We start from the raw sequence: 26,283 nt of genomic DNA, 5'->3' as shown, positions 1-26,283 counted from the left end.
TGATTTGATCACGTAGAGAAACTCCGCACATAGCTCTCTCCATCGCCCGCTGAGTGACTCTGAGCTTTCTTATGAGGCCCATAGTTTAGTACGCTTTATTGATCAATGAAAACTCTACCATGGTGGGCGGTGCATACCGCCGCGTCTTCAGTTCAATTGTAACACCGTAATTGTCACTTTGAGTCGGCCAATAACGGCCAGTGTTGCATGACACATACTATGTACAGTACACGACAGAAAATAAGGTAGGGCCTTTAGAATGACATTTTGACTTTGTAGAGCCAGAGCGTTGTCTCTGTCACTCACAGCTATGTGACGTTTTGTCGGTCTCAACGAAAGAGACAACGCTATAGAAAACCGCTACTGAACTGAACCTGGCCGCTTGAGTGATGACATTTTGCTCGTGATTTGTCATCAACCTACTAATTCTATATCAATGCATTCTATAATGCATACAAAATGAGATCACACTCGCCATTTTAACTTTACTGTGTCAACTGGCATGTCAAAAGTACAATTTTAGTCCTTATTTTAAAGGTGAACCAAGACCAACCATAACAGTTGAAACAAGAGTTAAAATGGCGAGTGTGACCTCATTTTGTATGGACTATACTCATTGTGGATAGGTATACTATCGATGAAGCTGTGATAGCCTAGTGGTTAGGTCATCCGCCTTCTAATCGGAGGTCGGGGGTTCGATCCCGGGCCCACACCTTTAACTAAGTAATTAAATATCACTTGCTTTAACGGTGAAGGAAAACATCGTAAGGAAACCTGCATGCCTGAGAGTTCTCCATAATGTTTATTTCATTTATTATTATTCATGCATTCCAATATTGATAAATTACTAAACAATTACATATATTATTACAATATTGAAGCCCCGTTGGGGCACAGCAATTTTAGTACAAGTAGGGAGACGCCGCTTATTAATCGTCAAGTAGATAGTCATTAATCTTGTAATAGGCTTCTTCGATTAAGAATTTTTTTAATGTATTGATGAACGCTATATTATTCTCAATGTTTTTGATGTGCTCTGGAATTTTATTATAAATTTTCGAACACATGGAGTTGGGACCCGTACTGTACATTTTTAGTTTAGAGCTTGGCACGATCATATTAAGTTTACGTGAAGGACGAAGGTCATAATGGCGCGACACGTCTTCCAGTATTGTGAAGGGTGTGTGTTCTCAAAGGTGTGTGAAGTTTACCAATCCGCACATGGCCAGCGTGGTAGACTATGGCCAAAACCATTCTCACTTTGAGAGGAGATCCGTCCTCTGTAGTGAGCCGGCGATGATCATGATGATACTATCGACACTTACCAACATTTCCGTAGGGCGGCATCAGGTATTCTTGGAGACAGATAAGGTACACGATCGCCGAGCCGAATGTGAATCCAGTCAGAAACATACTGGCTTTGAAACATCGGTACCCTGCAACAAAAGTTTGAACTTAAAATACTTAAAACTTTTTTTTTTGAATTATTGTCTCTCTGTGCCCACATCACGTGAAAACTACTGAACGGATTTTGATGAAATTTGGTAAAATGGTAGCGCTGATAGTCTGGGTTAACATATAGGGTATGTCATATAAAAATATTTTAGTGGATCAAATCAAAAAAAGGATTTGAATTATTTTCTATTTATTTTATATTTAGGGGTAAGGTGGAGAATACTTACCTTTTTCCTTCCAGCGGGCAAATAAGGGGTAGGAGAAGGATGGCCCTCCCCTACAGTATAAGATAAGATTCGGGCGCCAGCCAGCCGGAGGAACGACGCACGGATAGCCGAGCAGAGGCCTGAACCTTTAATCTCAAGGCAGGGATTTCGGGCCTACTCCGTCGTGGACTCTCTCACGAGACGACAAATGTCAGATAAATATTTTGGAGGATCAAAACAATGAAAAATTGTAAAAGTTTCTGAATTATAATATAATTTTCTATTTAAAATAAATTACTATGAATAGCGTCCCTACGTTCCTTGCCTTATCTTAATTCTACAAAATATAGGTACCCTTTACATTATTAAATATTAGACCTAGGGTTATGAAAAATTTGTACTAAAATTAATAAAATATATCGTTCGCCACGCACCGGAGGATATTTTAAAGAGTTCCCTGATTAAGATTTATAAACCGACGCACTAGATCTTCGGATGCAGGCCGATTTGTGTGAAAGGACATTTCAACACCATGTTCTAATCAGGTTCCACAAACACATATTTTTGAAGCAAATCACCTCATAGTGCGATAAATAGGGAAACACAAGGGGAACACATGGGGAACACAGGGGAACAGCGCATTAGCGCTGTTATTTCATAATATCCATATTAAGGTGAAGCCTTCAAGGCCGAAATTACTGCTTTCTAGGCATTTCGCCACAAAACGTCTCATATTTCATAAAAATCCGGAGAGAGCCGAATATCACGTACGAATTTTGGAAGAAGAGTGACAAGTCATTAGTCATGTCAAATGTCTTCCATCAATTACTATAAATTTCGTTTTAAAAAAAAAAACAACTGTCAAAACACTGATCTATGGTCTCCTTGAAGATAATAATGGGTAGAGGTTATGTTACCGATGTAAACAAATGCCTGTCAGTGTCAAAATTCTATTGCAAAATAAAAAGGAAAACAATTATAATAAAGGTGTAACGAGACCGTCTAGGTACACGTTACAATTTCCCCTTTCTAGAGAAAAAGAAAAAAAAAAAAATTTTTTTTTTCTTTACCCTTAACAATCCTGTAAGGCAAAAACGAAGGGAACTACCAAACAAAAGAAGAATTAAATATCTAAATTCATTCAAGCCAAAACGACCAAATAATCTTTAATAAATACGGATTGAGAAGCAATCCTTCAAAGCAAAAAAAATTATCTTAAACTAAAATTGCATAGTATTGGCATTCAACTGACCAGACACGTAGCACCAACGCTGTGAAATGGTAAGCCAAACTAGCGAAGAAGAGAAGAAAACTTTCTAAAGAGTGTGTGATTAGAATTGGCATTCTACTGACCAGATCACTAAGCACTAACGCCGTGAAATGATAAACCAATCTAACACAACACTTAGCCTAAACAAAAAGAGTCTAGAGTTAGTCTGCACCCGTTCAACCCGCTGAGGCACCCTCGCCGCGCATTGACGAACTAACCTAGCTAAAGGGTTTTCGGAATGGTCTGCAACTGGACAAAGCACTGGGCACCCTCGCCGCGCAGTGTCGAACCACCCAAAATGATGCACTACAAAAGAGCGACATCCAAAACACCGTCCTGCCTAAGCAAGGACATAGCATACATGTCCACATGTGTGAGACAAGGCTGAATATGAGTACTAAAGACCCATCCAAAAGAAAATATTTACATCCACTTGCCCGTTAAACAGACACAAGCAGGAGGATAGCATGGAGCATGTGCCAACCATGATCCCACAAAAGAGCTGTACATATGTACAAAACTACTTGACTGATTAAAACAGAAACAAGCAGGAGGATAATACGGGGCATGTGCTAAACCGTAATCCCACATAAAAACAACTGTACATATTTACAACAAAATAAGGTAATACGGTGCAAACAAAGACAACCGCAACCAAAAATAAGTATAGGATTGACAAAGGAGCCAAAAATCCTATACAAAATGAGCCCTTATAAAAGAACTACAAAGATAAAAATGTACAATATATACACATAAGGTAGTGCGGGGCAACTGCATAGCCGCAAGCTACAAAAGGATAGGATTGACAAAATAGCCAAAAATCCTATAAAATCAGTAGGACTGACAAGGAGTGTCAAAGAATCCTACTCAAAATGATTAGTCCTTATTGTGTTAGCTTCTGTTTAGTCCTTTTCAAAATAAAATTAATTTTAAGTTTTAATTTTGTCAAATTTTAAGAATATCTTTTATATGGTATCTACCTGTACTATTCTTTGCCAAATCTTTCAATATATAAACAGTATCTGAAATTCTCTTTATTATTTTACATTTAACAAATCTAGGAGCTAATTTAGCTGAAAAGAACGAAGCAGCATTGGATTGCACAAAGTTGCGCCTCCAAACTATGTCTCCAACACAATAAGAAATGACTTTTCTTCCCACATTGTAGTATTTGGCATTAAGTCTATATGATTTAGCCAAATTACTAACAGTTTTATCAAAAATATTACTCAAAGTAAGAAGTGCGTCCGAATAATCAGAACGACTACCAATAACTAACTCTGAAGGATCAGAGATAGAATTAAATTTATGTAGGGACCCATCGAGGAAAACTTCCCTACCAAACATAAGAAAATTAGGTGTGTATCCGGTAACTAGATTAATAGTGCCATTAATAGCTGCCTGTATATGGGGCAAATATTTAGACCAGGTTCTATGATCGTTCTCAACATAGCATGCTATACAAGTTTCAATAGTCTTATTAAAGCGTTCAACTGGGTTATTCTGAGGGGTATACAAAGTGTTATAAAATAATTTTGGAATGTTATATTCTTTAGCAAAGTGTTTAAAAGATACCAAAGTGAATACCAAAATGAACCGAATTTAAATCATCATGATTATTTCTAATAGTTTCTAAAATATTTTCTCTAGGTATTACTATTTTCCAAGCTAAATTTTGATTTAAAATAGATTTAGGCTTGACATATTTATACAAGGTATGGCTTTAGATAATAATTTAGAAAAGTAGGCAATAGGATGTTATTGACATGAGTCATCATCTTGCATCAGAACGTTAATTAATTTAGTTAAGGGTAAAAAGTTCGAAATAAATCATCTGTAATAATAAAATCTATGTGACAAAACAGTTTGTTATCAAAATCTGTCCAAATAACCGATCAGAAAGTCTTGTAATTCGACGGTGCATTTATCACATCAAATGACATCCTAACGAATCCAAACAACCACGACCTAGGACTACAAACATGGTCTAGTCAATGAAATTCAAAAAAAAAAAGTAAAATAAGTAGGTAAGTATAAAATTTAGAAAGGAAGAAATCATTTTCTTGTAAATGAACAATGAAATTCTCCGTTTTTAAATTTGGATAAAATGTCAAAATAATATAAAAGTCAAAACCAAGGATGATGTCAATAAAATATTAAAGTTGTTATTTGTCGCTGTGCACCTTACATTTTCCAAGAAAATTGGCCACGACGACTCCTATATAGTATTAAGGTTAAATTTCCTAAGAGGAAATATACCTATTTAGGTAGTTGGCATTAAGGGCAATATGATTAAGAACTCTAAAAGACAAAGACTTACCAAGAAAATATGTTAAGTTAAATTTTGAAGATTGAAATGCTTGTTTACATAATAATTACTTACAATTTGTGATGAACTATACTCCGTTCCAGACATACTAATAGAATCTTGACCGAACATGGTAATGTTTACAAAATCTATAGATATACAAAGCTTTATCATTAAATTTCACTCGCAATAGATAATAAGTAATACACAATATACCTCAAAATAAGCTACGCTTGATTAACATGAAAGAACACTTAAATTAGCTATGCTAGGACAAACATCTTAGTATCTAGGCATACAATAAATAGGTTACACGGTTACAATACACCTTAAAATATTACAAAACACTAAGTAAGACAAGAACGAGGGCAATTAAAATATTGATCCACCAAACCATGAGAATCAACACGACTAGGATCCCAAAAAAGAATCAGGTCTCTGTTCCAGGGCGACAAATGTCATATAAAAATATTTTAGTGGATCAAATCAAAAAAAGGATTTGAATTATTTTCTATTTATTTTATATTTAAAATAAATTACTATGAATAGCGTCCCTACGTTCCTTGCCTTATCTTAATTCTACGAAATATAGGTACCCTTTACATTATTAAATATTAGACCTAGGGTTATGAAAAATTTGTACTAAAATTAATAAAATATATCGTTCGCCACGCACCGGAGGATATTTTAAAGAGTTCCCTGATTAAGATTTATAAACCGACGCACTAGATCTTCGGATGCAGGCCGATTTGTGTGAAAGGACATTTCAACACCATGTTCTAATCAGGTTCCACAAACACATATTTTTGAAGCAAATCACCTCATAGTGCGATAAATAGGGAAACACAAGGGGAACACATGGGGAACACAGGGGAACAGCGCATTAGCGCTGTTATTTCATAATATCCATATTAAGGTGAAGCCTTCAAGGCCGAAATTACTGCTTTCTAGGCATTTCGCCACAAAACGTCTCATATTTCATAAAAATCCGGAGAGAGCCGAATATCACGTACGAATTTTGGAAGAAGAGTGACAAGTCATTAGTCATGTCAAATGTCTTCCATCAATTACTATAAATTTCGTTTTAAAAAAAAAAAACAACTGTCAAAACACTGATCTATGGTCTCCTTGAAGATAATAATGGGTAGAGGTTATGTTACCGATGTAAACAAATGCCTGTCAGTGTCAAAATTCTATTGCAAAATAAAAAGGAAAACAATTATAATAAAGGTGTAACGAGACCGTCTAGGTACACGTTACAGGTAGTTTTATCCCGAAAAAAATTAGGGATTCTTCAGGATACGGGATCAAATGTTTTATCGATTTTACTCCATAACTCTATCAAATTTAAACCGATTTTCACAATTCTTTTTTCTATACAAAGTTTATACTACCATGTTAGTGCCATGTAAGTTTGAAGCAGATTTGATGAACAGTTTCGGAAATAGAGGATGGATCTCCTCAACGGGTAGCAGCAAATCGATCCCGATCAGTATAATAGCTTGGTAAACAGTAAACTCTTAACCATAATATATAGCATATAGCATACAATCCATTTTCATTTCTTCCTTATTACTTAGCAACAGGTTTGATTCCGGAAATAAATTGGTACGCACCTAAATTGCAATTCAATACGGGTTTCATTAGTATTCAGAACATTTCAAGAAGAATCACTATCAGGGAGTTCCCAAGGGATTTTTAAAAACCTACATCCACGCGTACGAAGTCGCGGGCATCAGCTAGTAAAAAATAAAATTAAATTAAACTTACCAAAAAGTGTGTACACAATGCCAAATATGATGTACATAGCACAAATGACACTGATGACTGGGTCATAGTTGTAGTCAATCATTGAGCAGAACGAGCCCTCTATGTGAGGCCCGTTGAACTTTATCGTCATGTTGGGGGGGCCCCGCGTCACCTGTGGTACTAACTGGCCCACCGAAGACATGCTTTCACGGTGCTGTTGTACTGGATATTTACAGGGATATCTGAAACATATTTATTATTTTAAAGGTCTATTCTAATAAAACTGATCAAGGCTCTATACCATCATACATTATTTGTACAATCCATACTAATATTATAAATGCGAAAGTGTGTCTGTCTGTCTGCTAGCTTTTCACAGCTCAACTGTTCAACCGATTTTAATGAAAAAGTAGCCTATGTCCTTCCCCAGGATGCAAGTTATCTCTGTAGGTACCAAATTCCATCAAAATTGGTTAAACAGATGAGCTGTGAAAAGCTAGCAGACAGACGTACAGACAGACAGACACACTTTCGCATTATAATATTGGTATGGATTAAAACTCTTTTCACTTTGACTCATCTTCTGTGATTTTTTTGTTGAAGAAATGGTAGGTAGGTACATACCTAACATTTCAACAACTAAGAAATGTTGTTCAAACAGTAATTACCCATTGATAGAAACAAACGAGGGAGCATGAAAGCGTGACAAAACAACGAAATTGAACCAAACACTAAATCATCATTTACAGTTTACACGATAGGTACCTTGCGAAAGGAACAACACAACCAGTTTAGCTCTAAAGATAAATAATCAATTACTTTCACCATTATCGCGACATTCGCCAAATCATTATCGCCAAATACAAAACTAGTCATCAACGGCACAGCCAGACAAATACACGGTCAATATTTTGATGAAAGACTAAGTAAATACATAATATATAAATGCCTTACCATTATGTACGTCAGACGATTTCACATTCACATTGTAAAATAAAATAACCGAACTACCATGACCTACTCACTGAACATAAAAACTCTAAACGAATTATTCGTCTATAAAAAACACATCGCGGATTTATTGCAGCCCAACTGAAAACGCTTGCTTCAATACAAGCTACAAACTACAAAGAAAATTAATAACAAAGGTTTTCCACGGCTTTCCTCTCATTTACTTTTTTTCCTAGTGATGGGCAATGCGCACGGCGCACGTTTACGAATCGTTTAAACATTAGATTCCCGATTTTTACCGGTTAGTTACCGACTATTTGACGGAAATGGTTCTTTTTCTGTTAAATAATCATACCAAATATCAATAAAAAGACTGTAAACATGAACAAAAGTAAAAGCTTACTTGGTCAAATGTTTTATTTAGAAGATGTTATTAAATTAAAGAACATGAAATATTTTATAATCGTTAAAGCGAAAGTGGCACATACCTAGTAACTTTCTGCCTGCCAGTTGTAGTGCTGCCACTTTTTGGGTTTTCACCCTATTTTATGATAAAACGGCTAAAATTAGGTGAAGTGTAGGGCTGTTTTTATTAATTCAGTACAGTTAATATCCCTGAAATCCTTCCTCTTGATTCTGAATTATGTTGACAGAGATTCAAAATAATTTGAGGTAAAACGGAACTTCAGGTGGTAAACCTTTTTTCGTACCTTTTTCTCGATGTGAATACGTACCTATTGCATAGGTAATGCATATTCACATAATATTGTTTTAAATATCTCGCCAAGAAACGCTGGATGCAAGTTATCTCTGTACCAAATTCCATCAAAATTGGTTAAACAGATGAGCTGTGAAAAGCTAGCAGACAGACGTACAGACAGACAGACACACTTTCGCATTTATAATATTATTAGTATGGAAGTATGGATGGATTGCGTATGATATTTTTTTATTATTACATTATTATTTTAGGTTTATTTTAATGAATACCTAATCAAAAATTTGGATTTAAAATCATTGATGTGTTGTTTTCTTCTAGCATGAATCACTAGGGTGCGTTCCGCGGCTCGGTGACCACACTCACCACAGATTTAAGACATTAGAGCGAAGACCAATCAATGTTTTATTTTATGATCAGACTGCCAATCAATCTTTTTAGATAGACTGTGTTGCCAGTAACAGCATTTAATTCAATTTTTAATTTGTACTTTTATTAATTTACATGGGTAATTTCTATAATATGTCCTTAACGATATTATTGAGTTTATTTGATATCAGTGTTTCGTCAATATTGATGAATTTTATCAATATTTTAGGCTCCAATATATCGATATTTGTTGTTTTTCCGCATGATTTCCGATATATCATTGCATCCCTACTCTTTTGTGGACTTTTGTCCGCCGTTTCCAAGTGAACTGATAATATTAAATATTCGTAAATTAACGTTACATTGACATTACTATATTAAATAATAATAATACTAAGCGCCCTAAATCATGGTATTATAAACAATTTTTAAAGGTACCTAATTTAGGGCGAATTCATAAAGAATCTAGGGTAAATAAAAATCGTCAGTGGAAACACTGGACAGTTGCCACCTTCGCGACATTCGGGACTGAGTAGATATTTAAATCAAAAAGTTTTATTTGTGCGTGTTTTCTGAGAAAAACCTGTGCATTTTCCAAACGCGTGCGTACCCTACAATGTTTTGGACAGTCATTCCCGAAATATAAATAACACATACCTCAGTGCCGCGTACAAGTGCAACAGTTTACGGTAAACAGTTCGCTCGGTCCCTGCGTATCATCAATTTCACACAATGAAAGTAACAGTTTCCACGCTAAACGACGAAATTTTCGTCCTCGACGTGTCCGAAGATTTAGAGTTGGAGAATTTCAAGGCGTTTTGTGAAATAGAGTCAGGTTTTCCCGCGTCTCGTATCACTTTGACTTTCAACGGGAAACCTATGATTAACGACAAGAAATCCTTGAAAGAGCTGGGAGTTCACGATGGAGACGTGATCGTGATGCTACGGATGGTGTCACAGTCGGACTCCACGCTGAACGCGAACGACGCTAACCAAGGTACGTACTTGCAATTTTTATTCCACGCACTTTGTAGCGTGATAATAACACTGTTAAAAACTGCATTGTCATGTTCTTTTGTCAAAACTGTCACTCTGTCATACACACACCTATCCATTAAGAAAGTAGGTAATAAAAATGAAAATATTTGACAGTTGAGCTTTGTCAAAAAAGCATTTTTGGATGATGTAAATATAAATAAATTACAAAAAAAATATCATCCATTTTTAGCTCTACCGACTGGGTTGGCAAACCTTGACTTCAGCAACATTCATGTGCCGCAAGGAGCTGCCAGTACCTCTATGGCTACCAGGAACGCACCTGTGGAAGAAGACCCACGCATCATCAGGGAAATGTTCTTGGCTAACCCTGACCAACTAGCTTTGCTCAAACAGAACAATCCAAGATTGGCGGATGCCCTGCTAAGTGGCAACCTTGGTAAGTATTATCTATTTTATTACATGATAACTATACAAAAATGATAGCTATTTCTATACTCTATCTGCACAAAAAAGGTGGTATAGTGCTCTCTTTTGTAATTGCATATAAATGACTAGATGATGCCCGCGACTTCGTCCACGTGGATTTAGGTTTTTTTTAATCCAGTGGGAACTATTTAATTTTCCGAGATAAAAAGTAGTCTATGTCCTTCCCCGGGATGCAAGCTATATCTGTACCAAATTTCGTCAAAATCGGTTAAACGGATGGGCCGTGAAAGGCTAGCAGACAGACAGACACACACTTTCGCATTTATAATATTAGTATGGAGTATGGATAAAGGCTAAAATTTCAGTGGGTGTTAACCATTTAGATTTTAGAGTCACCAACCAATCACAAACACATAACATATGTTTTGCTAGTTTGTTTTGTTAGATTTTTAGCACAGGAGACTCAGCTTTACCTGGCATATATATTAGTACTCTTACTTTACTTACTATAATTTGTTAATTTAAGTTTAATTTGATATTCTTGCTTATAATCAAAACTATTTTCATATTAACATACCTACCTAATATTACTAATTATTAACAAAGAAGAAACTAGGTATTTGACATCATAATAAACTTGATTAATTAATGTGATCAATAAATAAAATAAAAATAAAATAAAAATCAGAATAAATTTCCTATATTATTAGAACCTTACCACCAGGTGAGACTGCAACCATAAATTGCAAAAATGCATATATTGTCATATATAGTCTCATCAGCCATAATTTAATATTCATGTATTGTCATATAGTCTCATCAGCCATAATTTAACATCCTTATATTGTCATACAGTCTCATGTATAGTCTATTCATATATAGTCTCATCAGCCATAATTTAACATTCATATATTAATATATTGGACCAACTAATTCCCAAAAGGCCGGCAACGCATCAGCAGTTCCTGTGGTGCTGCAAATGTTCATGGGCGTCGGTAATCACTTAACATCAAGTTGCCTGCTTATTTGCTCGCTATCTCTATTTAAAAAACATACTTTAAAATCCACTATTGTCCACAGATACCTTTGCCTCAGTTCTCCGGGAACAAATTTCAGCCCGCACTGAGCGCCAGCAGCAACGAATAAGGTGACCTCACATTCCATATTATCTTTCAAAGTATCACTACTTCACTACCCCTATTATAAATGCAAAAGTGTGTTTGTTTGTTTGTTGGTTTGTCCTTCAATCACGACATAGGCTACTTTTTATCCAGAAAATCATACCTAAATCCTCATGGATGAAGTCACAGGCATCAGCTATTTGTAATAGAAATAGTAAGATTTTTTATTCAAATACACTTAGAAGTACTTTGAGTTTTCCCGATCTATTCTTGAACTGGTTAACAGAACTTGACATAGCCACATCCTTAGGCAATTTATTCCAATGATAAAATGGTTTTGTTACAGGATGATGAATTCAGATCCCTTCGACACAGAAGCCCAGCGTATGATCGCAGAGGAGATCCGACAGAAGAACATAGAAGCTAATATGGAAGCAGCTATGGAGTACAACCCGGAGACATTCGGAACTGTTGTCATGCTGTACATCAACTGTCATGTTAATGGGTAAGTCATTGTCATACTGAAACACTTCTTAAAAAAGTAATGCCACCAGCTCTACAAAAATGACCTGTAATGACCATAAATTAATTAAATCAAACTAGAGGATGCCCGCAACTTCGTCCGCGTGGCTTTAGGTTTTTTAAAAATCCCGTGGGAACTCTTTGTTTTTTCCGGGATAAAAAGTAACCTATGTCCTTCCCCGGGATGTAAGAAGCTACCTCTATACCAAATTTCATCAAAATCGGTTAAACCGTTGGGCCGTGAAAAGCTAGCAGACAGACAGACATACACACTTTCGCATTTATAATATTAGTATGGATTGATTGACTAGCGACCCACCCCGGTTTCGCACGGGTAGCTTATTACAATTTTCGTAAGGATCTCGTTATTTTTTGAAAATATAAATATAGCCTATGTCACTCAGGAATAATGTAGCTTTCTACTGGTGAAAGAATTTCCAAAATTGGTTCATTAGTTCCAGAGATTACCTCCTACAAACTAACTTACAAACATGCCTCTTTATAATATTATAGTATAGTATAGATTGGTCAGCCACTGATTCCAACTCGGCTGGGCAGCGTTCAGAAAGCTTCGAGATGTCTTCCTGTCTACAATTCCTCAGTGCTTGAAGACCAAAGATTTCGAACAGTGACATATGGTTCAACAGGTTCAATTAATCATTATAATTATGATTGATTTGATTATATTTCAATACAGGTTTCCAGTGAAGGCTTTCATCGACTCCGGCGCGCAAACCACTATCATGTCGGCCGCTTGTGCTGAGCGATGTAACATCATGAGACTTGTCGACACGAGGTAATTAGGTATTTGCCTATATCACAAATATGCACATGCAAACTGTGGAACCAACTCCCATCGGCGGTGTTCCCACTAGATTATAACATGGGGTTATTCAAGGGGCGGACCAACAAATTCCTGAAAGGCCGGCCACACATCGGCAGTTCCTCTGGTGCTGCAAAAGTCCATGGGCGGCGGTAATCACTTAACATCAAATGACCCGACTGCTCGTTTGCTCGCTATTTTCATATAAAAACTAGTGGACTAGGTGAATCGTACTCCCTTAGCGGTTAAATTTTCAAAAATCTATTCTTAGCGGATGCCTATGTCATAAATAGCTACAGTATGCGGCAAGAATGTAGAAAGTAATGTAAATCGACTTTTAGGAGATAGCAGATTTAGGAGATAGCGGAGCACTGTCTCTGTTGTTGAGACTGACAAAACGTCATGTAGGTATGAGTGACAGAGACAACGTACAAAGCCGAAATGTCATTCTAAAGGCAGATGTACATTACTTTCAGCTGTGTACTGTACATATATGCATGCCAAACAGCCCAATCCGTTCAGTAGTTTCAGCTGTGTGTTGATAGAACAGTCAGCCAGTCAGTCTAGATACAACACATTCTTCGATGTGCTGTGATCAGTCTCGTCAGACTTGGCATAGTCTGCAATCAGCTTTATATGACCTTGTGTATTAATTGATTCATTGAATTGGTACAGATGGGCGGGTATAGCAAAAGGCGTCGGCGTCCAACGGATCATTGGACGTATACACATGGTGCAAATGAGGATCGAGAAGGATTTCCTCACCACCTCCTTCTCCGTTCTAGAGGAACAGCCCATGGACATGCTGCTGGGGCTCGACATGCTGAAGCGGCACCAGGTAATACATATTGTTTGTCTTTTTACTGCTCTCTTCTTGGGGGACAACCCATGGAACCCATTATGATGCTGGATACATAACCATGACAAAGAGACATCAGTTACATATTATTAATAAAAAAAAGGTGACTCTCTGACTGATCTATCAACGCACAGCTCAAACTACTGGACAGATCGAGCTGAAAGACATGCAGATAGCTATTATGACATTGGCATCTGCAAATATTTTTGAAAATTCAATCCCTAAAGTCGTAAAACAGAGGATTTAAATTTGTGTAGTCCACGTGGACGAAGTCGCGGGTATAAACTAGTAGCACTATATTATTATAGTAAGCTGTGATAGCCTAGTGGTTAGGACGTCCGCCTTCTAATCGGAGGTCAGGCGCTCAATCCCGGGCACGCACCTTTATCTTTTCAGAGTTATGTGCATTTCAAATAATTAAATATCACTTGCTTTAACGGTGAAGGAAAACATCGTGAGGAAACCTGCATACCTGAGAGTTCTCCATAATGTTCTCAAAGGTTTGTGAAGTCTACCAATCCGCACATGGCCAGCGTGGTACACTATAGCCAAAACCCTTCTCACGCTGAGCGGAGTCCCGTGCTCTGCAGTGAGCCGGCGATGGGTTGATCATGATGATGATAATAGTGCGTCCCTTTCACTTCAATAAATTGTAGAAAAGAGAGTGTCCTATGTTAGCTCGCAATGAACAAGGTATAGATAGATTAAACCGCGTATTGTCTTCCAGTGCAACATAGACTTGAAGCGCAGCGTGCTCCGCATCGGTACAACGGGCACGGAGACACCCTTCTTGCCTGAGTCCGATCTTCCGGAGTGCGCGAGGCTCTCCGGCTTCTCAGAGGATGAGATAGTCAACCAGTCAGCCCGGGACCATGAGGAGAGGCAGGTCAAGGAAGCCCTCGAGAAGTCCAAACAAGGTCGAGCGAAAAAGAAATGAGTATACTGCCTTCCTATATCGGTACTGATTCTGATGTCAACCAAATTATACAGTATTCGCATCTTCCTCCTACCAATACAATAAGAAAAGGACTAACTATTTTAATTCAAAACTGTCAAATCTCGTAACTTTAACAGCCGTACTCAGAGTCGCTTAATCGTTACTCTCACATAAATCTGACTCGATTTAACTAAATCTTAAGTAACAATTAGCGACAAGTACGGCTGTAAGTGGCAATTTTGGGCATAGTATTCAAAATTACTGAAGTAGCACTAAAATTAGAAGTTGATTTAAAATTGATTTTCCGTCCTTTTTTAACAATATTAAAAAGAAAAAGATGTAAACATCTAAATTTAGTTCGGAGAAAGACATTACAGACAGGAGCCATCGGAATCAGCGCCACTGTTTACTTTTGCTTCAACTGCGCCTTCTAGCTTAAATGTGTTGCACTCTAGGGACCAAAACCCAACAACTTTCTTCCCATAGAGTGCCTTATAGATAGAGAGCCAGCGCGTGCCAGACCTTCGTTATTTTATAACAGCTGTAAGTCTCTCTGCGCATTGTCCCCAACAACGTTTGTTTGGATTATGGTGGCTTTGGGAGATAACAGGTAATAAAGGTGTATAAATCTTACGCCAAAGTATAAAGTGTTAAGTTTTGTATATTTTCTTCGGAAATAAATCACGTCATGCATTGCCAGACACTTATCGTGAGATCTATAGAGCGCACTCTGACTTAGCTTAGACTTAAGACAGAGTTAAAACGAGACAGAGCCATATCTCTTACATAAGTCTGAGCAAAGTCAAAGTGCGCTCTATAGATCTCAGCCTTAGCATGGTGGCAAAGCCCTACCAGACACCCACTTTAAACTTTGACGTAAGATTTTTATACCTTTATTACCTGTTATCTCCCAAAGCCACCATGTCCTAGCTTCATAGTAGCTTATCTTTCCTCCCTGTGCTGGGGACAATATGCAGAGAAACTTTCAACTTTTATAAAATAATGAACGTCTGGTACCGCTGGCTCTTAGTCTATTATATGTGATCTTCAAGGTGTTCCTTTTCACTACGCGCCCGGTGCGCTTGATATTTCAAGTCTCATAAATTAAATAACAATAGGGATGTTGCCTATATCTATACTAATATTATAAAGAGGTAATGTCGTTAAGTTTGTTTGTAGGGGGTAATCTCTGGAACTACTGAACCGATTTTGAAAATTCTTTCACCAATAGAAAGCTACATTATTCCTGAGTGACATGGGCTATATTATATGGCACGTGGGCGAAGCCGCGGGGATCAGCTAGTCAAAAATAAATTACTTTTTAGAGATTAGCTGTAGTATATTATCTGATCTACATATTATGTCAAATACGTTTTATTTCACGATTTTATATACACTACCTTTTTGCTTTAGAATTGTGCTCGCTGTGATTACATTTATGTTGTAAACGTTGTTATAAATACTGCTTTTTTTACTTTGAAAATGAATTATTTTAAATGATTTAATTTGAATAAAAATCGTAAAACTGATGCATGGCTTTATCTTCTTGTTATTAGTCTCATAGTTATTAGCGATGGAAATCTGACGGTATTTTATAACGCAATATAGTTTGAGCGGCTATCGCTTTGCTTAGCGAGCGTATAATAAAACTTTTCACGTCAAAAAATCCGGCCAAGTGCGAGTCAGACGCGCGCAACGAGGGTTCCGTACTACAGTCGTATATTTTCGGCACTTTACATGATAAATCAAAACTTTTATGCATAAAAATCTGTTTTAGAATGAACAGATAAACTAGGTATAATGATCTTACTTTGAAAGTTGAAAAATACATCGACATATTTTTTTTCTGATGTAATTACCAATTCAAGGTTTTCGGATTTTTTCCTTTACTTGTGCTATAAGTTCTACCTGCCAAATTTTATGATTCTAGTTTCACGGGAAGTACCCTATAGGTTTTCTTGATAGACACGACAGACGGACAGATAGACAACGAAGTGATCTTATAAGAGTTCCTTTTTTCCTTTTGAGGTACGGAACCCTAAAAATCAGTGAAATATAAGACTTTAACTGTATTATAAAGGTTGAAAGTGGCTGCTGACGTCATGAAGGTAAATAATTTATGTTTAATAGTACAATTACGATACTATTGATCATCTAGACCTAGCGTCTATTTAGTGACTTCGTACGCGGGTATTTAGTGTCGACTTCGTACGCGGGTATTTAGTGTCGACTTCGTACGCGGGTATTTAGTGTCGACTTCGTACGCGGGTATTTAGTGTCGACTTCGTACGCGGGTATTTAGTGTCGACTTCGTACGCGGGTATTTAGTGTCGACTTCGTACGCGGGTATTTAGTGTCGACTTCGTACGCGGGTATTTAGTGTCGACTTCGTACGCGGGTATTTAGTGTCGACTTCGTACGCGGGTATTTAGTGTCGTCTTCGTACGCGGGTATTTAGTGTCGACTTCGTACGCGGGTATTTAGTGTCGACTTCGTACGCGGGTATTTAGTGTCGACTTCGTACGCGGGTATTTAGTGTCTTTAAAAACTCCGTAGAAACTTTTTAAATTCCGGGGATTAAAAGTAGCCTGTAAAATCACGTAGATCCGATGCGCCGTTGCGGCGTGATTGAAGGATTAACCAACAAACAAAACACTTGGAATTATAATATTAGTATTAAAAGCCTAGATGCACCCTTAAGTAATATCAATTCATCAAAAATTTGTGGTAATATAGTTTGAGTAGTTTAAAATATATAAATATAAACAACGTTGATAGAATTCTCTTAGAAATACATTTCTATAGATAGAAACACAATAACGCCAGAGTAAAATGGACCCAAAGGTTCTTGATTGAAAGTAAAAATTCAGTACTATTCCAGTATAATGGAAATCACTCACAATAGTTTAAACGTTAAAATAGACTATTGTTGATCTATAGAAGCTATAGTAATATAAGTATTGAAGTTATAAATCCGTTCTATGTTACAGAAACTACGGGAACTACGAGAGCTGCCTCAGCAGGCGCCACTAGTGTAACCACTACGGGACAACAGACTAGCCAGCCGACCAATCAGAGAATCGGTATGTCTCACGACCATTTGTAATAATCAATCTATCTGTAATCTATCGATTTAATATTTTATTTCAAGAGTTCCGTACCTTAAAAGGAAAAAAGGGTCACTTCGTTGCTGTCTGTCTTGTCTGTCGTGAAAACTTATAGGATACTTCCTGTTGACATAGAATCATGAAATTTGGTTATATATATATTTATATTTGGTTATATTATTTTGGTTATATTTGGGTATGCATAGTTTTGTCGCCGGACTATAAGCGAGTGTGCAAGTGCGAAAAGCGATTACTCGCGCCATTCGCCCGCGGTCGCTCAGTCCTGTACAAACTTGCGCGCGCGTTACCAGTGTTCAAGCGAGCGAGCATCGCTGAACAAGTATCGCTGAGCGAGTTTATTTTTGATAGCTCGTCGTTGAGCGACAAAACTAGTAAAGCGAGTCGTCGCCGGCAGTGTGAACAGTCAGAGAGCAACTTTTGATATATGCATCGCTTTCGTTTACACGGAATGTAATTTTTATTGTGCGTTTCTTGAGAGAGAAAATCGCCGATAGTCGTTATCTGGCCGGCGGTCGGACCACTGCCTTAAGAAATATTCACTTCAATAAAAGTCAATTTTTTGCAGGACTCGCGAATCCCAGCCTGACAATTTTGCCGACGGATAGGTTTAGCGAAACGGAGGTGGAAGAAATCGTAGCGCTTGGCTTTACTAGAGAACAGGTAAGAGGGAGAGCGAGGTTCAAAACAAAATCGAATTAAATTTGAAATCGAATAAAAACTCGGGTCAATGTCCCGCCTACGACGCGGCATTGACTCGCGAATAATCTACTTACGCAACGTTCCTTGACCTCTAGCGTCAGTCAGATGTTTTATTTGCAATATATCGTGCATGTCGTAGGCGGGGCATTGACCCAAGTTTTACACGCTATTACATTGCAGGGTTGAAAAATACTAAATCACTAAAACTACAAAATGAGGCAAATGGTTTTTGGTATTGGTTTGTGTTTACGTAGTATAACAATAACGCGTAAGTTTTTGCTAGCATTCAGCTGCTCGATTGCGGTAGAATGACAGCTACAACGTCACGATCGCGATCACCTCTGATTGGTTGACGCTCGCTCTCTATTGGCTACAATGCATTGTTGCAACAAGAATCGCACAAATTCAGCCAATCACAACAATTGAGATTGTAATAATGATTGATGCAGGTTTTACGAAATCGCCCTACTGGTTACACCTATTAAAATTATAAATCATTTAGAAATTTCCTTGAAGTGTAAGTAAAACACTATCATAAAAATTATAAATCTATTATTTATTTTAATTCTACATAATATGTTACCTCTCCAGGCGATCGTGGAACTGAGGCGATTCAACGGCGACAAGACGCAAGCAACTGTGGCCCTTTTCGCCAAATCGCTCAAATTTTAACATACAGGGGACGTCAAAGGATAGTATGCACCGAATGTTTCGCCACTCAGTATTCGATCAGCTTTTACACCCCGTCCGTTACGTTGTTTCCTAAGTTCATGTTTTTTTGACTGTAAAATGTATGCATTGTCTTAAGCTGGAGATTGGCTTGTACCGTTTGTTTGTAATGTACTATTCGAGGCGATCTCGTTACAATACGGCGACACAGACAGACTTGTAATGTATCATTGAGCTCTTGGCTCAAGTGTGCTCCATTTTTATTCAAAATGGCAAACCCGCACTGACCTGTAATATAACACTCAAAGGAAATATCAAACCCGCACTGACCTGTAATATAACACTCAAAGGGAAAGGCAAACCCGTATTGACCTGTAATATAACACTCAAAGGGAATATCAAACCCGCACTGACCTGTAATATAACACTCAAAGGGAAAGGCAAACCCGTATTGACCTGTAATATAACACTCAAAGGGAATATCAAACCCGCACTGACCTGTAATATAACACTCAAAGGGAAAGGCAAACCCGTATTGACCTGTAATATAACACTCAAAGGGAAAGGCAAACCCGTATTGACCTGTAATATAACACTCAAAGGGAATATCAAACCCGCACTGACCTGTAATATAACACTCAAAGGGAAAGGCAAACCCGTATTGACCTGTAATATAACACTCAAAGGGAATATCAAACCCGCACTGACCTGTAATATAACACTCAAAGGGAAAGGCAAACCCGTATTGACCTGTAATATAACACTCAAAGGGAAAGGCAAACCCGTATTGACCTGTAATATAACACTCAAAGGGAATATCAAACCCGCACTGACCTGTAATATAACACTCAAAGGGAATTCGCGAAAGAACCGACAGTCGAGTGGAGCACGCGGCGCTCGCCACGAATGATACGTTACAAGCTAACATATTTTGATGTTACCAATTTGTGTTCTAACTTGCTTATTGACTGCATGAAAATATTGTAAATGCGAAAGTGTGTCTTGTCTGTCTGTCTGCTAACTTTTCACGGCCCAACAGTTTAAAGGATTTTGATGAAATTTGGTACAGAGTTAGCTTACATCCTGGAAAAGAGCAGGCTACTTTTTATCCCGGAAAATCAGAGTTCCCACGGGATTTCTAAAAACCCAAGCCTACGCGGACGAAGTCGCGGGCCTAGTTTTAAATAAACGTTATATAGGTTACGCATGTCTATAATAGATTGGCATATCTATAGATGCTAGTATAGATGAGTTTTTTACCGACTTCATAATTTTATCGATTTCAATCAAAGATTGATAACTTTACAAGTCAGTCTTCGGTTTGAGTTACAAAAACTCGTTTCATTACTCTAACGATAATTCGAATAATATATCGAGTATACGACTCGATATATTATTATATATTATATATATTATACGATATATTATTCGAATTATAGTTAGAGTAACGTTTACAGGACCTTTTTCCGTTTTATAATACGACATCTAAATGAATTGAAAATGTTTTTTTTTATTAATTCGGATGTAATTGGACAGAGTGGTCATATGCACAATTCTATTACGGAGTATAAGTTTATTATTTGCTTGTTATGTTGATTTCAATCTAGTTTACGTGTACTTAAAAGCTCGAAAATCAAACACTTACAGCCACACTCAGAGTCGCTAATCGTTACTTATGACTTAGTTAAAACGAGACAGATTTATGTGAGAGATATAGGTCTGTCTCGTTTCAACTAAACGTAAGTAACGATTAAGCGACTCTGAATACGGCACTTACTTATATAATCTTAAAATCATGTAAATAACAGCTATGAATTTAAAATGATGGAATATTGATATAGTTTATCTATACATCTATTTTGTGAAAATCGTTGTTTTGTTAACAAAATCATTATTTAATGTATATTTTTTTCTGATTAAAACACAATGTGGGCCAACCAAGGAGTTTTCATGGTTCTGGGTTCTAGCCCTTTTGAACATTAGCCATACGACTGCACAATGCCAATGTCATATTGTTACAAGTTTTCATATGTGGCATAAAAGAATCGTAATGTTTTACTTGCAAAAGCAAGAAATGCTTTACAAATGTTACCAACGCAGTAAAGTTTTATAGATTGTAATGACTGATTTCTGAGATATGAGTTTAGATAAAATAGTGTACAGTCCGTACAAAATGACTCCTCACACGCCATTTTAACTCTAAATCAAATGTCATGTCAAAAGTACGGTTCATCCTAATAAGAACTAAAAATGTACTTTTGACATGAAATATGACACAAAGTAAAAATCATCAGGTCAGAAGTCATTTTTTACGCATTACATGAAACTGCACCTTCACTGCACCTGTCAATTTAGTTTACAGATTGTGTAAAACAGAATTAGTAGCATTGTAATAAGTCCCGCAAATTGCTATTGCACTGGAACCATGTCTCATTAACAACGAAATGACGTCATTTTGACGTCATTTGACGTATATATAAGTAAAATATACCATCATTTCGAAACTTCAGTCTAGTGCTGACTTCACTAAAATTGCGGCCACGCGCATTAGCAAATTGCGAGACTTATACACACGATTATTTAATACAGAAAAAAGATGCAATCACTTTAAGGTTTTATTTATTAGTTCTTATATTTATTTATTCACATTTTTTGGTTATTGATGAGTCCATAAATCTTATTTCCTACTACGGGATATAAATTATATTATACCTAGTCCAATCAAAATAGACATGCAAGGTTGCAATAATTCGCATAGGGTTAAAACGTTGGTACGAATGTTGGGAACACCAATATATTATGGATGAAATGTGAAAAATCCCCATTAATTCGGGTCTATAGGAACATACCTAATTACATATCATTATCGAAAATTATTTATGAGCGTATTAGATACCAAAGTCGGATCTTGTTTATTTTTTCTTTTGTTTACACAATTAATTTTATTAGAGTCCCGTAGTCAAACAAAGAGTAGTGTCGTACAGTTTGTCTGTGTGTGTACAGCCATTTAAAAAAACCGGCAAAGTGCGAGCCAGACTCGCGCACCTACGGTTCCGTGCTAGTCTTATTTTTTTGACATTTTACACAATAAATCAAAAACTATTATTCATAAAAATAAATAAAAATCTTTTTTAGAATGTACAGGTAAAAAACCCTTTCGTGTGATACCCCACTTGGTCTTGTAATCTTACTTTAAAAGTTAAATTATTTGTTCGAGATGACATATTAATTTTTTTTTGTGATGTATCCACAAATTCACGGTTTTCGGATTTTTGGAGCGCACTTAGAAGATGCGTATAAGGCCTTGCCTTGCTTTGAAGGTATTCTCGTTATACGCACGAAACACGGACGCCGTAAAGGCATTCCACACCTCAGCGTAAATGTGTTGCACGTGCCAGCCTCTCGATAAGAAAAAATGTAAACAGCGAATCAACCAATCAAAGGCGAATTTGTTGTCGATTACGATAACGATGAATACGTTTTTCTTACACAATTGGGATCTGGTCTGTTAACTGGGCTGTAGCAACTACCATGACTACGGAACCTTATGTGTCTTCTGACACGCAGTTTTTACCACATATGTGTTTAATTTGTATTTTTATTTTTATAGATGTACTGATAAATCGCTAGATTTATTAGCCTTTAATAACAATATTTTAACAATGTTTTTTTAATATTTTCCTTTCGGACAAAATCTAGTTGTAAAGCATAATATTTTGTGTTTATTTTTAAATATTTTTTATTGATATACTGCCAAATCAATTATAATTTCTAGATTTATTAGCTTGAAATAACAATATTTTTACCATTGTTTCTTAATATTTTACTTTTGGACAAAATTTAGTTGTAAGGTGCATAGCTTCCTAATATCATCGAGTCTTGAACTTTCGGAACTGATATGTTTTCGTAAAAAATAGTTTTTAAGTGGTAAATAATATATCTATTAAGTTTTGGGGTTCAGCGAAGTAACAGGGAGTGTCCAATATAGTTTGGAATAAATATACCTACATTTTAATCTATAGGTTAGAATAAATAATTGTAAAGCGAACTTGGATATAATATACAACGTTAGTTTTAGTTGACGCAAAAACCGAAACAAGTGTCAAATATTTTTACATAAAGAAAATATATATACAAAAGTTATATATAAGCTTGTTGTGTTGAGTCGTTGTCCTCGAAAAACATGGTCACCCAAAGCGAGCGGCTGTGAGCGAGCGGGACGGCTGGCGTCGATCGTGCGCGCTCTCGCTCGCGCGGCTCGAATCAGCTGGTGCATGCGGTCATTCAACTCGATGTTCAAACTTGCAGGATTTTAAAGTGTTTTTTGATCAAAATATAACCTGTACTAAAAATGATTGCAATCGATTCTGTTGCTGATTCTGAACAAACTACTTTCAGGTTTCGCGTATACTAAAATTAACGTTGTATATTGGACACAATATGACACTCTAGCCAAACCTACTACGCAAGGGAGCGGACACTATAAGCGGACCAATCAGACTAAGTATATCACGTGATACTTATAATATCACGTCATCTTTTAGTAATGTGATTGGTCTGTTGAATATATCGGCGCCTTACTTCACAATTGCACTAACCCTCCCGTTCCCACTTGTCGTTTGTCGGGCCCGGATTTAAATCGGCTGTTCCAGTGGCAGAACATTTTATATGAAGCTATTCACACTTGTCTGAAACCGATTTTGAGTCAATATGTACTGCATGCCACTGGAACATCAAGCGACAAACGACAAGTGGGAACGGACTACACAAGTGTCGATTCTACAGGAAAACTAGGTCTCAATTGCTGTAGAATGACAACTACAATGTCACCATCCCAATCACCTCTGATTGGTTGATGCTCACTCACTATTGGCTATAGCATTGTTGCAGCTAGGATAGAATAACTTCAGCCAATCACAAGCACAACAATTGAGATTGTTATAAGGATTGTAATTTTTTTCGTAATCGACCCGCTGTTCAGATAAGACTAGCACGAAAATAATACAGTGGCTGGCAGGAAATATTGTACATCGATCTTTAGAAAGAGATTTCGGCTTCGTAGAGCGTTGTCTGAGTCACTCATACCTATGTGACGTTTTGTCGGTCTCAACGACAGAGACCACGCTCTGCCAAACCGCTATCTCTTTCTAAAGGTACAATATTTCCAGTCGGTTACTGTAGATAATTTCTATACAATTTAGCATCCTAGTCGAGTTGTGATTATATGCTAAATTATATTGAAATTACCTATTCTCTGCTCTTCTCTTCTGTAAAATTTTCACTAGTGTATAGTCCACGACAGGTCAAGATGGCAATCGGGGTATGAGGCGGGGGGACGGCAAACCCTGCAAACCCGCACTGCGTTAGCGCGGGGGCTTTGCGGGTGGTCCCCACTCCGATTGCCATCTCGACCTGTCGCGTACTAATGTCAGTGCAATTGTGAAGTGTCGATATCTCCGCTGCGCTTTAGTGGGCAGGTACCCTTATAGTATGCGTTAAGGCTGCCGACAGGGCACACTACCGGAGTGACCTTTTAAATACCGAAACTAATCCTTATTTAATGTCAGATGCGGTTCAATTTAGATTGAATGAAAACACGGAGGAATACTAGTAGACCAATCTGAACACGAGGCGTATGATTGCGCATTGTACTGCTAGTGTCTCTACGCCCAACTGTATGCTTACTAAACTGTGATTTGAATGTCTATACATGTTGTATTATAATGCCCTAAATCAGGAACAGGAAACCGATATCGATCAATGTATTAAAAAGTATATAGTCCTTACAAAATGAGTTCTCACGCGCCATTTTAACTCTATAGGTCAACTGTCATGTCAAAAGTACGGTTCACCTTTAAAATAGGACTAAAATCACACTTTTGACATGGCAATTGAAACATAAAGTTAGAATGGCGTGTGAGAACTCATTTTGTACGCGTTATACATAACATCCAATACATTTTCTTTCCTTCCATATTAGTAAACAGGTTCGATTTTGGTAAATAAGAATTGGTATCTTTTTTAAGTGCAATTCAATACGGGTTTCATTGTCATTCAGCACATATTATAGAAAGCGACAGGTCGAGGTGGCAATAGGGGAGGGAACGCCCCGCACATCCGCACAGCCCCCGCGCTAACCCGTTGCGAGTGAGTGTAGGTGACGTGCGGGTCCCCCCCACCTTATACCCCGATTGCTATCTCGACATGTCGCGGACTATATTTCAGATATACCTTGATACTATACTTACTAAGGGAGCGTTTCAGTTGTGATTTTACTTTTTGTACTTCACTAAAATGATTTGTTAACTCCTAAACTACAATACCTACATTCTACACCGTGTTCAGGAAGACGAGCTAATAGGAAAGTACAGGAGCCGGCAGAAAATATTATACATCGACTATTAGAAAGAGGTTTCGGCTTCGTAGAGCGCTGTCTCTGTCACTTATACCTGTGTGACGTTTCGTCGGTCACAACGACAGAAAAAACGCTCATTTTGACTGACTGACACTCACACCGACATTATGGCCGCAATGTGTTCGTTCCGTGTGTCCGTTTTCTGCCACCAATGACATGCGGTTTCTTACTTCCCTAATAGCTCGTTTCCTCAGGGTATAGGGTATAGTTTTTTATAATTTTGCTACGTTTTATAATTATTTAGATAGGTACTTTAATGGAATTAATTTACAATAGCTTTGTTTTTTTATTTTATTATTATTTTTATTTTCTGACATACTAAATAGTAAATACATATTAAAATTGTATTCATCGTGTTTTTTTTTAAACCTTTATTTTTAAATAGTTATAAGTAACTACTTGGTACCCGTGACTTTGAGTGTGACTCATCGGAAAAATAATATTCCTATTGTGTCACACTGTGACTCGAAAGGATTTTTCCCGTTGAGTCACAGTGTTACTCTTAGGAATGTAATGGGGAAAATCCCCTAGACCCATTTTCATCATACAGAAGAAAGTGCTCGTTCAGTCACACCTGTAACACACGAATTGTGAGTGTGACTCATCGGGAAAATAAAATTCCTCGTGTCACTGGGACTCACAGGTAGGTAAGATGGAGC

The 26,283-nt window shown here is 37.2% G+C and overlaps 2 protein-coding genes across 2 annotated transcripts in view; one reads left to right on the top strand and one right to left on the bottom strand.

Annotated features, from left to right (window-relative positions):
- Window positions 1-8,158, bottom strand: part of LOC117995385 (transmembrane protein 198) — a 37,110-nt gene extending 28,952 nt beyond the window's left edge. The window contains exons 1-3 of the mRNA XM_034983401.2: window positions 7,943-8,158; window positions 7,010-7,230; window positions 1,326-1,436 (exon numbers count right to left, since the gene is read on the bottom strand). Of these exons, the coding sequence (XP_034839292.1) occupies window positions 1,326-1,436; window positions 7,010-7,190 (292 nt within the window). The 5' untranslated portion in view covers window positions 7,191-7,230; window positions 7,943-8,158. The remainder of the gene's footprint in view (window positions 1-1,325; window positions 1,437-7,009; window positions 7,231-7,942) is intronic.
- Window positions 8,159-9,541: 1,383 nt separating this feature from the next.
- Window positions 9,542-25,971, top strand: rngo (DNA damage inducible 1 homolog rngo). The gene is made up of 10 exons (XM_034983400.2): window positions 9,542-10,023; window positions 10,255-10,461; window positions 11,532-11,598; window positions 11,919-12,077; window positions 12,792-12,890; window positions 13,593-13,755; window positions 14,504-14,693; window positions 17,704-17,796; window positions 18,407-18,501; window positions 19,132-25,971. The coding sequence occupies exons 1-10, from the start codon at window positions 9,759-9,761 to the stop codon at window positions 19,210-19,212; spliced, it is 1,419 nt and encodes a 472-aa protein (XP_034839291.2). The 5' UTR covers window positions 9,542-9,758; the 3' UTR covers window positions 19,213-25,971.
- Window positions 25,972-26,283: the final 312 nt, after the last annotated feature.

Source organism: Maniola hyperantus, chromosome Z (genome assembly GCF_902806685.2).
Source record: "Maniola hyperantus chromosome Z, iAphHyp1.2, whole genome shotgun sequence".
Lineage (NCBI taxonomy): Eukaryota > Metazoa > Arthropoda > Insecta > Lepidoptera > Nymphalidae > Maniola > Maniola hyperantus.
Note: the sequence above shows the minus strand (reverse complement) of the source record. Positions and strands in the feature narration are given on the sequence as shown.